This window comes from Bos indicus x Bos taurus, chromosome 3 (genome assembly GCF_003369695.1).
Source record: "Bos indicus x Bos taurus breed Angus x Brahman F1 hybrid chromosome 3, Bos_hybrid_MaternalHap_v2.0, whole genome shotgun sequence".
Lineage (NCBI taxonomy): Eukaryota > Metazoa > Chordata > Mammalia > Artiodactyla > Bovidae > Bos > Bos indicus x Bos taurus.
The window spans coordinates 93563779-93578637 of NC_040078.1; the positions used below are offsets into that span (position 1 = coordinate 93563779).

General features: G+C 45.3%; 1 protein-coding gene across 7 annotated transcripts in view; it reads left to right on the forward strand.

Moving 5' to 3' along the window:
• The first annotated feature begins 1137 nt into the window (after positions 1–1137).
• ECHDC2 (enoyl-CoA hydratase domain containing 2) overlaps positions 1138–14859 on the forward strand; it is a 30537-nt gene continuing 16815 nt past the window's right edge. For 2 of the 7 annotated variants that reach the window (XM_027537230.1, XM_027537234.1), the window contains exon 1: positions 1139–1423. In XM_027537230.1, coding sequence (XP_027393031.1) covers positions 1141–1423 — 283 coding nt within the window. In that variant the 5' untranslated portion in view covers positions 1139–1140. Of the gene's footprint in view, positions 1424–14859 lie in introns of all 7 variants that reach the window. The other 5 variants (XM_027537231.1, XM_027537229.1, XM_027537227.1 and 2 more) reach the window with 5 other exon arrangements.

Genomic DNA, 14859 nt, shown 5'->3' on the forward strand with positions numbered 1-14859 from the left:
TATAATGGTCATCTGAGTTAAATTCACCCATTCCGGTCCATTTTAGTTCGCTGATTCCTAGAATGTCGACATTCACTCTTGCCATCTCTTGTTTGACCCCTTCCAATTTGCCTTGATTCATGGACCTGACATTCCAGGTTCCTATGCAGTATTGCTCTTTACAGCATCGGACCTTCCTCTATCACCAGTCACATCCACAGCTGGGTATTGTTTTTGCTTTGGCTCCATTCTTTCATTCTTTCTGGAGTTATTTCTCCACTGATCTCCAGTAGCATATTGGGCCCCTACTGACCTGGGGAGTTCCTCTTTCAGTATCCTATCATTTTGCCTTTTCATACTGTTCATGGGGTTCTCAGGCAAAAATACTGAAGTGGTTTGCCATTCCCTTCTCCAGTGGACCACATTCTGTCAGATCTCTCCACCATGACCGGCCTGTCTTGGGTTGCCCCACGGGCATGGCTTAGTTTCATTGAGTTAGACTGTGGTCCTAGTGTGATTAGATTGACTAGTTTTCTGTGAGTATGGTTTCAGTGTGTCTGCCCTCTGATGCCCTCTTGCAACACCTACCATCTTATCTGGCTTATTACCATCTTATTTGGCTACTAGGCTTCAGCCTCCCCTAAAGTAGTGAGAAGAGATTTTACAAGGAAAATGAAGGATTAAGGAAGTGGTTGAGCCAGGACTGTGGACAGTCAGGGAAGTGAAAACTTTCAAAATACGCAGAGCGGGGTTAGTCCACATGGAACTATTCTAGGTTCGCTGTCCCTTCTGCAAGCTTAGGCTCCCACAGAGACTGGGAGAGAGGAACCCTACCTTCAGATGCTGGCTGGAACAAACAGTAATTTCTTTTGGCAGTCTTGAGTTTTCTCAGGCAGGCACTTTAAAAGGGGCTAGAGTCATCCTAGGGATGTGTCCTTGAGCTGTTAGAAACTATGTTAAGAGTTCATGCTGTTCATAAAAGTTCATTTCTCTTTTGCAACAGTGTATTACTGATTAAAATCTGTTCTACTACTTTAGCTTTCGGCTTTATCTTTGGCACTTGTCACTTTTATTACCCGCGCTTTACAGATTAAAATTTTGGGACTTAGATTGGCAGCCTTGTCCTAAAGTACACAACAGAGCCGGGCTTTCTCCTTACCCATGTCTTCCGGTTTCCTACAGGCTCAGGGAGCCGCGCAGGGCTCTCGGCCCGTAGGAGGAGCAGTTTGTAAAGGCCTGGAGCAGAGCAGCGAGCTTTCAGCGGGAGGCGGTGGTGGAGGGCCGAGTGGCCCGTTCCCAAAGTGGGCCCCCATGCTGCGCGTCCTGACCAGCACCCTGCGCTTTCCGCGCCCCTGGAAGCCGCTTGAGACCCGCGGCTGCTCCTCCAACCCCGGGGCTGCCGGCCGGGAGATCCAGGTGTGCGCTCTGGCGGGTCCAAACCAGGGTAAGTGCCGAGAGCCCGGAAAGCGGCTGGGGTGAGCTCTGGCTGGCTGAGAGGCAGGCCTGGCATGCCTGGTGCTGTTGGCCAGTACGGACCCATGGCCAGTACTCCCACTACAGGGAGGCAGACTGAAACGGATCTCAGAGAGAGAAAGCAGTGAGTGGTCCTGAGAGAGAATTTAGTTCCCTACCCAGAAATTGAACCTGGGTAGCCTGGATGAAAACCAGGAATCCTATCTCCTAGACCACCAGCAGGGAGAGGCTAGAAGGCAAGCAGGCATTTGAAAACAAGAATGTTTCAAGGAGGCAAAGACTGTAAAAACAGGTACAAAGCTTACTATTACAGACACAGCACAACATATGGGAGAGCACACAGAGAAGCAGTTATATTTAAGTCAGAAAAGCTAGACAGAAATACACATCCAGAGAGAAAGGGTATCTGGGGCCTCTCTAACGAGGAGGAGGCCAGTAAAGAGGTGAGTTAAATCACTTATAAAGGACAGCCTTTGGGTGTTTATATATGGCAAATTATCTGGTTTCTTCACACCTGACTGGCCCTAGGACCTCCCCAACATGCCTGGGCAACTTTTTGCTAAGATGGATCCCACTGCAGAGACCTATGGGGGTGTGTCCACGCTTACTAAGGGGTGGCAACCCCGCCCTTTTTCACCCCTAAAAAGCCTTCCTGCACATGTGTAGACAAGGACATTTTTCTTGACCTCAGGGGTGATCATCTTACCTCTTTATTCCAGCAGAGCTCATTTACTGACACTAGCTTTGTCCTTGGCGGGTCTGGGTGAGAAACTTCAGTTTTACTCCACTGACAAACACTAGCTGTCTGGCCTGGGGGCCCATCTATCTCCTACCCCAAAACCAGTAAGGGGGAGGCAGGTTGCTCAGTGTGTTTGAGGATTGGACCCCAAAGTTCCTGCACCCCAGTAGAGGCTCCCCTGGCCTAAATCCTTTGGTAGGTGACCACCTTACCTGCCGCCCCCACCGTAATTGTGAAGGGATTCTGCGTCAATATCGGTCCCCTCAGCCCCAGATTTAGTGGCCTGGGGCTGTGAGGAAAGAGAAGGGACTCGTTCAAGGGTAGAACTAAGTGCCAGCAAGCCCCACCCCCACCCCCATCCCCACCCCCGACTACAGCTTTAAAATGCCTGATTTTCCTCCCAGGCTGAGCTTCCTGGCGAGGTTCCAGTGGGCTGGGGCAGCCGAGCCAATTCCATTTGGCTTAGGGTGTCCCGCCTCCTGGAAAGGAGGAGCTGAGGAGGGGGGAGGGGTGGGAGAAAGGAGGGGAGGAGAGAGAGGAGAGGCCAGGAGGAGTGCTTGGCGCCCTCCTGTGCAATTGCCCTGCAGCTGCTGCTGGAATGTGGAGTCCTGCTGACTCAAGGGAAAGTTCACAGCACTCACTGGCAAGAACACCTTGATTGAGCCTTGTGTTGGGTTTTCTTGGTTGTGTTATATTTTGTTTTGTTTCTGTTTGGGGGCAGTGTTATTTGTGAAGGCGGGTGAAGGGCAGTGATTGGACTTTGCATTCAGTGGCATTCCCCTGTCTGCTGTTGTGTCACCAGCTGGGCAAGTTCTTCTTGTCTTTACTTTCTCCCCCGGTCCAACCCCTCTAACCTTCCCCGCATTTAAAGTAGCACTGTGTCCAAATTTTAGTTGACACAGATTGTATTGTTCTAGGCATCTCATATTTCTTCTTTTTTCTTGCTTGATGCTAAGTTGAAGAGCTGTTGAAGAATTGTTCCTTGCTCCGTGATATTGCATACTGTTCCCTATGTACGTCCCCCACTTTTGATGGACATGAAGAGGCTTCTGGCCTCCAACTGCCTCACTTGGTGAGAATTCTCTGGCCATGTGGGATGGCTAGGGTTAGAGAATACCCCAGATGCTCTCATGCTTTGTTCACTGCCAAACGGGCAACAGTGTTTGCCTTGAAATAGCTATAACTATTCTCCCAACTTTACAGATCAATAAACCGAGGAACAGAGAGTTTAAGCAACATGAACCCGGTCTGATTTTAAAACCTGTGTTCTCAACTATTAATGGACATCACTATTCTTCTAGTAATTCAGAGACTAAGAACACAGACTTGTACATTAGTTGAAAAATTATCATGGCTCACTTGTAGATAGGAGAATTTTTTATCCAGAAATAACAAGTACCACAGTAATCCAAGTCTGTGACCCAACCACTAATGCCAAAGAAGCTGAACAGTTCTATGAAGACCTACATGACCTTCTAGAACTAACACCAAAAAAGATGTCCTTTTCCTCATAGGGGACTGAAGTAGGAAGTCAAGAGATACCTGGAGTAACAGGCAGGTTTGACCTTGGAGTACAAAATGACGCAGTGCAAAGGCTAACAGAGTTTTGCCAAAAGAATGCACTGGTCATAGCAAACACCCTATTCCAACAACACAAGAGCTGACTCTTCACATGGACATCACCAGATGGCCAATATAGAAATTAGACTGATTAGATTGTTTGCAACCAAAGATGAAGAAGCTCTATACAGTCAGCAAAAAAAAAAGACAGGAGCTGACCTTGAATCAGATCATGAACTCCTTATTGCAAAATTCAAAATTAAATTGAAGAAAGTAGGGAATACCACTAGGCCATTCAGGTATAATCTAAGTCAAATCCCTTATGATTATACAGTGGAAGTGAGAAATAGATTCAAGGGATTAGATCTGATAGGCAGAGTGCCTGGAGAACTAGGGATGGAGGTTTGTAACACAGTACAGGAGGTGGTGATCAAAACCATCCCCAAGAAAAAGAAATACAAAAAAGGTAAAATGATTGTCTGAGGAGGCCTTACAAGAAGCTGCGAAAAGAAGAGAAGCAAAAGGCAAAGGAGAAAAGGAAAGATATACCCATCTGGATACAGAGTTCCAGAGAATAGCAAGGAGAGATAAGAAAGCCTTAAGTTAACAATGCAAAGAAATAGAGGAAAACAATAGAATAGGAAAAACTAGAGATCTCTTCAAGAAAATCAGAGATACCAAAGGAACATTTCATGCAAAGATGGGCACAATAAAGGACAGAAATGGTAAGGACCTAACTGAAGTAGAAGATATTAAGGAGAGGCAGCAAGAATACACAGAAGAACTGTACAAGGTCTTAATGACCCAGATAATGATCACTCACCTAGAGCCAGATATCCTGGAACGTGAAGTCAAGTGGGCCTTAGGAAGCATTACACGAACAAAGCTAGTGGAGGTGATGGAATTCCAGCTGAGCTATTTCAAATCCTAAAGGATGATGTTGTTAAAGTGCTGCATTAAGATGCCAGCAAATTTGGCAAACTCAGCAGTGGCCACAGGACTGGAAAGGGACAGCTTTCACTCCAATCCCAAAGAAGGGCAATACCAAAGAATGTTCAAACTACCACACAATTGCACTCATTTCACATGCTAGCAAAGTAATGCTCAAAATTCTCCAAGTGAGACTTCAACAGTATGTAAACCAAGAACTTCCAGATATTCAAGCTGGATTTAGAAAAGGGAGAGGAACCAGAGATCAAATTGCCAATATCCATTGGATCATCGAAAAAGCAATACAGTTCCAGAAAAACATCTACTTCTGCTTTATTGACTATGCCAAAGCCTTTGACTGTGTAGATCACAACAAACTGTGGAAAATTCTTAAAGAGGTGGGAATACCAGACCATCTGACCTGCCTCCTGAAAAATCTATATGCAGGTCAAGAAGCAACAGTTAGAACTGGACATGGAGCTGGACTAGTTCCAAATTGGGAAAGGAGTATATCAAGGCTGTATATTGTCACCTTGTTTATTTAACTTATATACAGAGTACAGATGTGAAATGCCAGGCTGGATGAAGCACAAGCTGGAATCAAGATTGCTGGGAGCAGTATCAATAACCTCGGATATGTAGATGATACATACCACTCTTATGGCAGAAAGTGAAAAGGAACTAAAGAGCCTCTTGATGAAAGTGAAAGAGGGTGAAAAAGCTGGTTTAACACTCAACATTCAAAAAACTGAGATCATGGCATCTGGTCCCATCACTTCATGGGAAATAGATGAGCAAACAATGGAAAGAGTGACAGACTTTATTTTCTTGGGCTCCAAAATCACCTCATATGGTGACTGCAACCATGAAATTAAAAGATGCTTGCTCCTTGGAAGAAAAGCTATGACCAACCTAGACAGTATATTAAAAAGCAGAGACATCACTTTGCTGAGAAAGGTCGCATAATCAAAGCTACGGTTTTTCCAGTAGTCACATATGGATATGAGAATTGGACCATAAAGAAGGCTGCAATGTGTTGGTCACTCCATCATGTCTAACTCTTTGTGACTCCAAGGTCTGTAGCCCTCCAGGCTCCTCTGTCCATGGAGTTCTCCAGGCAAGATAACTGGAGTGGGTTGCCATTTCCTTCGTCATTGGATCTTCCTGGCCCAAGGATGGATCCCAAGCCTCCTTCATTGCAGGTAGATTCTTTACTGTCTGAACCACCAGCTGTGCTGTGCTGTGTGCTGAGTCTCTCAGTCATATCTGACTCTTTTCAATCCCATGGACTGTATAGTCTGCCAGGCTCCTCTGTCCATGGGGATTCTCCAGGCAAGAATATTGGAGTAGATTGCCATGCCCTCCTCCAGAGGATCTTCCCAACCCATGGACCGAACCCAGGTCTCCCTCATTGCAGGCAAATTCTTTACCATCTGAACCACCAGGGAAGCCCCTGAACCACCAAGGAAGCCCTTGAAGAAGTCTGAGTGCCGAAGAATTGATGCTTTTGAACTGTGGTGCTGGAGAAGGCTCTTGAGAGTGCCTTGGACAGCAAGGAGATCCAACCAGTCAATCCTAAAGGATTCTGAATATTCATTGAATCCTGAATATTCATTGGAAGGGCTGATGCTGAACCTGAAGCTCCAATACTTCGGCCACCTGATGTGAAGAGCTGACTCACTGGAAAAGATCCTGATGCCGGGAAAGATGGAGGAGAAGGGGAGACAGAGGATAAGATGGTTGGATGGCATGATCAACTCAATGGACATGCGTTTGAGCAACTCTAGATGATGGAGGACAGGTGTGCTGCAGTCAATGGGGTCACAGAGTCAGAAATGACTAAGCCACTGAACAAAAGTATAAGCATCAGGAGATTAAGCTTCTGCCCCTGCCAGAGGGCATATAGAATGTCCTAGAGGGAAGGAGATAAGGAAACCAAGAAGAGGCAGTGGAGGAGGCATGAGGAGGAGACCCACACCCAGGAGAACCATCCCACCATCCTCCTACAAGTCACCAGTTCTGTCTTCCACTTGGCGTGACAGCACCAGAGCATTGTCACATTGTGCCTGTTGTCTTTGAAAATGAGATTAGCCCGTTAACCACTCCTCACTCTTATGGCTTTACTCCAGTTCCTCAGCTGAATATTCAAGGTTCTCCACCACAACCTGACCATGTCACCTTATATCTCCTACCATGGGTTTGTTCATTTTAAGCCATCCCACTTACGTGTTTTCTTCTAACTATGCCCCTGACTTGGGTCCTCTCCTCCCTCTCTACCTTTGTAAACCACTTAGGAATTGCACCCTCTTCCCCCACCCTTGTCCTTTTACATTCCTTCTGTCTGAACTTGTCTTCCTCATCACTTGTTAACTCTGAGAGTGAGGATTGCTAGCTGGGTCCACCTAGTAACTTTGGCACATTCTCTTCTTTTCTGAGCCTCAGTTTCCCCCTCTGTATACTAAGGGATTATTAAGGCTTCCCACACAGCTCAGTGGTAAAAGAATCTGCCAATGCAGGAGACACAGAAGACTTGGGTTTGATCCCTGGGTCAGGAAGATCCCCTAGAGAAGGGAATGGCAATGCCACTCCAGTGTTCTTGCCTTGAGAATCCCATGGACAGAGGAGCCTTGCAGGCTACAGTCCATAGGGATGACAAAGAGTCAGACACTACTGAGCAACTGAGCACACATACCCACATGACTTTCCAGTGGTTTCTATCGACTCCCACCCACATCACTGTGTGATCCAGACCCAGACAGATGTGACTCTAGGTCTTCTGCTAAGCAAATCAAACCATCATGGGAGTCTGATAGGAGTAGAGAGGGTGCAATGCAAACCCATCATTATTACTGGGGTCCAGCAAGGGCAATGTTCCCAGAATAGGGTGTCAACTAAGAAGTCAGGGACCACGGCTGGGTCCTCTATTTCTCCGGGGCCTGGCATGTGGTAGTTCCAGCTGAACATTGTCAGGTGAATGAATGAAAGCCAAAGACACCCTGTCTGGCCCCTTAGGTCTCCCAGCTTAGAGCTCACACCTCATATTGGGTCCTAGACTTTCACCAGCTTCTGTGCATTTTCCCTGCTCAAAGTGCCCACAGACTCTAGTTATACACTTATGGACATTATCTCTTAATCTTCATTACAACCTTTTTAGTATTTCTATTTATAGATCAGGAAAGTGAAGGTCAGAATGATAAAGTAACTTGTCCAAGGCTATGGAGCTGGGATGTGACTGAGCTGTGACTTCAGCCGAGCACCATATTTGCATTCTGCAAGAGGGAGCTAGAGATGAAATATGGGAGAGAGTTAGCCAGAGAAAAAGGAAAGACAGAACAGGAAAGTGAAGAGGAGAGAGGAAAGTTCCTGTCAATCCCAGGATGTAATGACTATATTTGTTTTCTATTGCCACATAACATATTACCACAGACTGTTGCTTAAAATAGCATACACTTATTATCTCATAGTTTCCATAGGTCAGAAGTCCAGGCACAGTTTTGCTGGGTTCTCTTCTTCAGGGTTTTAGCAGGCTGCAATCCCAGAGTTGGCAGGGGCTATGGTCTCTCATCATAGGCTTAACTGGGGATGGATCTGCTTCCAGGTTCCTCAGGCTATTGACAGAATTCATATCGTATTGTTGTAGTACTGAAGTCCTGTTTTCTTCCTGTTGGCCAGGGGCCACTCTGAGCTCCTGGAGGCTGCCCTGTGGACCCTGCCACAGGACCGTATCCATGGGCCCACTAGTGTGTGCTAGTAATACAGTCTTTTAAAATTTTACTTAGTTTTGGCTGCTCTGGTTCTTCCTGCACGCAGGCTTTCTCTAGTTGCCGAGAGCAGGGGCTACTCTCTAGTCGCCATGTGCAGGCTTCTCATGGCGCTGGCTCCTTGTTGCAGAGCTTGGGCTCTAGCGCACTCAGGCTTCAACAGTTGTGGCTCAAGGGTTTAAGGACTGGGCAGTAGTTGTGGTGAATTAGCTTAACTGCCCTGCAGTGTGTGAAATCTTCCTGGGTCAGGAAATGAACCCACGTCCTCTGCATTGGCAGGCAGATTCTTTACCAGTGGACCACCAGGGAAGTCCAGTACAGGGTCTTATATACATTATAAACTAATCACAGAAGTGACATCTCATTATCTTTGTCATGTAATTGGACCTAATCTTAGAAGTGATCTTTTATGACCTTACCTGTGGTTCTCTTGGTTAGAAGCAATTCACAGGTTCTGCCCACACATTCAAGGGAAGGGGATTATTCAGGATATGAACACTGGGGCCACTCTAAAGTCTATCTGCCACAGTGACCTTGGACCTAGACTGTTCTCCTCAACCCTTCTGATGTGGTTCCTCTGTATCCACCAGTTTCCCTTCCCCAGGTTGCGACATTTTCTTTTCTGGAGAGGAGGACCTTTGGGACATCTGAGTTCCTCAGTGGGACCTCCAGGCCTGCGGGGCTCAAAGAGTTTTATGAAGGTTTCCAGGGAGGCTGACGAAGCCAGCTAGACTGCATGTTACATTTCTCTGTCCTAGACCACAGTTCTCTAACTGTGGCTGTAAAGCCTTGTCCTTGAGAGCACCAGAACTTTCACTGGCCCTTCTGGGTATCTCAGATCAACTCACACTGAGAACACCATCTTAATAAATGCTGCTTGTTCCACCAAGCTAGGTACACTGAGAGAAAAGAATGAGGCCTTTGAAGACCAAGGGATTGGTGAACACATTCCTCTAATCCATCCGGACATTTTACAGGAGGGGAAACAAGCGAGAAGGCATAAGCATATTTGAGCCTCTGCCCAGAGTCGGTCTCTGTCCCCCACACTTGGCCCTGATTTGGCACATGAGGCCAGAGTGATGTACAAAGGCCAGATTGTAGGGAATCTTTTGGGTGGTAATAAGGATTTAGACTGAATTCTGATGAAAAGGGAAGCAAGAAGAATATGGTCAGATTTGGGTTAGAAAGATGACTTTGACCCAAATGAGGGAATGAATGTGGAAGGGGAAGGGGAGGCAAAACTGAGGACAGTGGGCCAGCTGGGGCATTCACGCAGTAGAAGGAAGAGCCTATCAGCTTAGTGGCTGCAGGAGGGCAGGGTGTGAGCTGCAAGGTCTGAGATCCAAGAGGTTGAATCGTCTGCCTCGGACACTGAGTAAACTTCAAGTGTCAGAAAAATGGAGGCAACAGGATGCCGGGAGCTGGTGAGGCATTCCACTCGTGACAAAGGTCATGAGGAAGGAGGCTCGGCGTACGCAAAGGCGGGATCGAGCCTCAGGAGTCCGCCTGGATATTCTCGAGCATCTACCCCCAAAAAACCAGAGTCTGCCTACTTTACTGCTTTGTGCTCTCACCTCTGACTTTACTGGGGCCTGTCCCCCACCACCATCTCACTCTCTCTGTCCAAGAGCTAACTTACAGCTCCAATTAATAAAGTTCCTGGGCAACTAGGAGTGTTTAAATCCAAACCCCTCAGGTGGCTCTCTAACTCGCCTGACAAGTTTACCCGGATTCCTACAGCTATGCATACGATTGTTTACAGTCTCCCAGCCTCCAGAGGCACAGGAAGCTTAAGATATTCAAATAGCTTAGAGCCTTTCAGAGAGTTAGAAACTGTCAGAATAAAACTAGTAAAAGATTTCATTGATGAGCCAATGTTTGTTGCCAAGTTTTCACATCTCCTGAATTGTATCCTTGAATGTGTATTAATTAATATAGTTGCTATGTAGAAAAAATAAGTAGTGGCCTTGGTGTTAGTAACTTCAGACCCTTAAGGTAATAAATTCTTTCCTTTGTTGTAAACCCATTACACATCCGCCCTATAGGAATGCAATTTTATCTTCGGAAGATGGCACCAAACCTTAAAATAATTACTTAGAGAAAATAAGTCTTATGGTTGATAAGTCTTTGTCAAGAGCCATAAAATGTTAATAGGCCTTCTGGCCAGAAGATGATGTAAATCACCTAAACCATTTGTATACGATAAATTTGCAGGAAAGAAACCCCAGTTTTTGATAAGGATCAAAAACTGCTGACTTTGCATCCCCTATTATCCTCTATGTGTAACTTAGGGTATATAAGCCCCTGTTGAAAATAAAGCTACGGGCCTTGCTCACCAATGCTTGGTCTCCCCATGTCATTTTTCTCCTTGACCTCCAGCTGAGTCTCCATCTGGAGCGCGGATATCCTTGCGACCATTTATTTGCCTGGGCTTCTAAGACCCACTTGAGAAGGTGTCTAAGGTGGGGCACCTTCCGCTATTCGAGAGGGCGCCTGCGGCCTCCGTGGTCAGAGCTAACCTCGTGTCACGGGTTATATTGATTTTCCACGTAAACCAAGCTACTCAGCTTCTTTTCTCCACTGAATTTTCCTACTGAGCTATCCTCATTCTATTACTCTTTACATCTCTAATTAACATTTGAATAAGCCGTCTCCCCTTCGAATACCCTGGATCAGCCGGGGCTGGACCCCGGCAACAGGAGAGACCTCCGAGTTGATATATCATTCACTCACCAAAGGAGCAGAAGAAAGACTGATCATTTTTTGACATGTTGGTCTAGATGTCAAGTGAGCAGCAGGATTTTCAGGCTTGGAGCTCAGAGGAGAGCAGGCTGGGTGTGCGGGGAAGTCCTGCGTGTACAGGAGCCAAGCACACGGGAAGCGGGAAGGAGAAGGGGCAGACAAGCAAGCGCAGCCCTCCTGACTCCTGTCACGCCTCACGGGGCTCTCCCTTTCCTCTGAACTCCTCCAGTTCTGGAAGACACTAAAAGGTGCCCCCCTCCCCCCGCCAAGAAATATGCTACATTGGCATAGGGATAATCTTGAGCTAAAGCCGCTTGAAATAAACAGCAGATGCAAGAAGGGCATTTCTTACTGAAAACAGAAGATAAGAACTCCCGTTTGAAAAATGCCCTTCCTGAAACTGGAGATTAAAAAAAATATTCTTCAACAGGGAGTTGAAGCCAAGAGAATCCTGTACGGACAAGTGTGTTGAAACAGACAAGTGTGGACAACTGTGTAGAAACAGGCCTTATCTTCCTGTAGCCTCCCACACAGTTAACTTTGCCACAGTTGCTGCTCTTCCTACTGTAAAAGCTTGTTGTGTTGTGTCAACACAGTTGTGTTCGTCTCTTTTGACCCCGTGGACTGCAGCACACCAGGCCTCCCTGTCCCTCACTGTCTCCCAGAGTTTGCCCAAGTTCATATTCATTACATGGATGATGCCATCTGGCCATCTCATCCTTGATGCCCTCTTCTCCTTCTGCCCTCGATCTTTCCCAGCATCAGGGACTTTTCCAAAGAGTCGGCTGTTCACATCAGGTGACCGTAATACAGAGCTTCAGCTTCAGCATCAGTCCTTCCAATGAGTATTCAGCGTTGATTTCCCTTAAGATTGACTGGTTTGATCTCCTTGCTGTCCAAGGGACTGTCAGGAGTCTTCTCCAGCACCACAGTTCGAAGGTGTTTGGCACAGTCTTTGGCACTCTGCCTTCTTTGTGGTCCACTGTAAAGACACTAAAAGGTGTGTCTTTTACACTCTCACAAGCATCCATGACCACTGGGAAGACCACAGCCTGGACTATACAGACTTTTTTCAGCAGAGTAATGTCTCTTCTTTTCAACACGCTGCCTAGGTTTGTCATAGCATGTGGACCTACCATTTCTAGGGGTCTTCATTTCCTTTTGAGGAGTCCTGTGTTACATAAAACTTGAACAAATTCGTATGCTTTTCTCCTGTTAATCTGTTTTATGTTGGTTTAATTCTCAGGTGCAGCCAAAAAACATTAAAGGCCCAGCAATATAAACCCTATAGTACCCGCTCTGCTGCACTCAGGGCCCTCATCTGTGCCACTCCCTCTCTGAAATAGGCTTTTCCCCACCAACACACACACACACTTTTGTCTGGCTAACTCCTATTTATTCCTCAGCTCTCAGCTGAAAGGTCACTTCTTCCCCCAGGAGGTCACTGCTGATCTTCTACACTAGGGCTCCCCCTCTGCCCACTCTAAACCCCTATCCTCCTGTCTTTTTTTCCCCCATGTACTCGTCACAAATAGTAATTACTTGTTGAGTGTCGATCTCCTCTGTTAGACTTTTAGGATCTAAGAGGACAGGGACTGAGTCTGCTCTAGTCTCTGACATCAGTGTTTAGTACAGAGGCCAGCGTGTGTTAAATACATAACTGTACAAACGACTGAATAAAGAGATCTTGGATTGACCTTTCCGGAACTTCAACTACTTTGCAAACTATTATATACAGAATGGATAAACAAGGTCCTACTGTATAACATAGGGAACTATATTCAATATCTTGTGACAAATCATAATGGAAAAGAATAGGAAAAGGAATATATATGTATATAGCTGAATCACTTTGCTGTACAATAGACATTAACACATTCGATAAAATATTTTTCAAATGGAGTAGTCTCTTACATGTAGTATTTTTCACACTTCCCCTCACTCTGAAGATGACATTTTTTTACCTATTTCCACCTTGCTCAAATGCTACCATTTATGAACTACCATTTATAATCCTATAGTACTTTATGTATTTATTTTACTTATGACCTCATATTATCATTTACTTATATTAGGCTATAAGCACTAATACAACAATCCCTTGAAGACAGGGATTGGTACATATCCTTGTAACTCCCACAATTTATTATACATCAAAGTTGTTTGCTAGATATTCAGGTTTGTTTTTTTTTTAATAACCAACACTTGGTTTTTATTTTTCGTCTTCTTAGTTTTAGTCATTGTATTTGGTGTACAGCCATATCTAGGCTTTTTTTAAACTCTCATTTATTTGAGACTAATAAAATTAAATATCTTTTCATGTGCTTAGTGGTTATTTGTATATCTTCTTTTGTGTGGTTATCTTTTGTTAAGAAGTGGTTTTTTAATCAAAATACAATTGACATATTAGTTTCAGATGTTCAGTTCAGTCGCTCAGTCATGTCTGACTCTTTGCGACCCCATGCACTGCAGCACGCCAGCTTTCCCTGTCCATCACCAACTCCTGCAGCTTGCTCAAACTCACGTCCATCCAGTCAGTGATACCATCCAACTATCTCATCCTCCCTTTTCTCTTTCTCCTCCCGCCTTCAATCTTTCCCAGCATCAGGGTCTTTTCCAGTGAGTTAGCTCTTCACATCAGGCTCAGCTTCAGCATCAGCCCTTCCAATGAATATTCAGCACTGATTTCCTTTAGGATTGACTGGTTGGATCTTGCAGTCCAAGGGACTCTCAAGAGTCTTCTCCAACACCACAGTTCAAAAGCATCAATTCTTCAGCACTCAGCTTTCTTTATGGTCCAACTCTCACATCCATACATGACTACTGGAAAAACCATAGCTTTGACTAGATGGATCTTTGTCGGCAAAGTAATGTCTCTGCTTTTTAATAATGCTGTCTACGCTGGTCAAAGCTTTTCTTCCAAGGAGCAAGCATCTTTTAATTTCATGGCTGCAGTCACCATCTGCAATGATTTTGGAGCCCAAGAAAATAACATCTGTCACTGTTTCGTTTCCCCATCTATTTGTCAAGAAGTGATGAGGCCAGATGCCATGATCTTCGTTTTCAGAATGTTGAGTTTTAAGCCACGTTTTTCACTCTTCTCTTTCACTTTCATCAAGAGGCTCTTTAGTTCTTTGCTTTCTGCCATAAGGATGCTGTCATCTGTGTATTCGAGGTTTATTGTTATTTCTCCTGGCAATCTTGATTCCAGCTTGTGCTTCATCTAGCCCAGCATTTCTCATGATGTACTCTGCATATAAGTTAAATAAGCAGGGAAACAATATACAGCCTTGACATACTCCTTTCCTGATTTAGAACCAGTCTGTTGTTCCTGTCCAGTTTTAACTGTTGTTTCTTGACCTACATGTACATTTCTCAGGAGGCAGGTAAGGTGGTCTGGAATTCCTACCACTGTTAAGAATTTTCCACAGTTTGTTGTGATCCACACAGTCAAAGGCTTTGGTGTAGTCAATAAAGCAGAAATAGATGTTTTTCTGGAACTCTCTTGCTTTTTTGGTGATCCAGTGGATGTTGGCAATTTGATCTCTGCTTCCTCTGCCTTTTCTAAATCCAGCTTGAACATCTGGTAGTTCATAGTTCAGGTACTGTTGAAGCCTGGCTTGGAGAATTTTGAGCATTACTTTACTAGCATGTGAGATGAGTGCAATTGTGCAG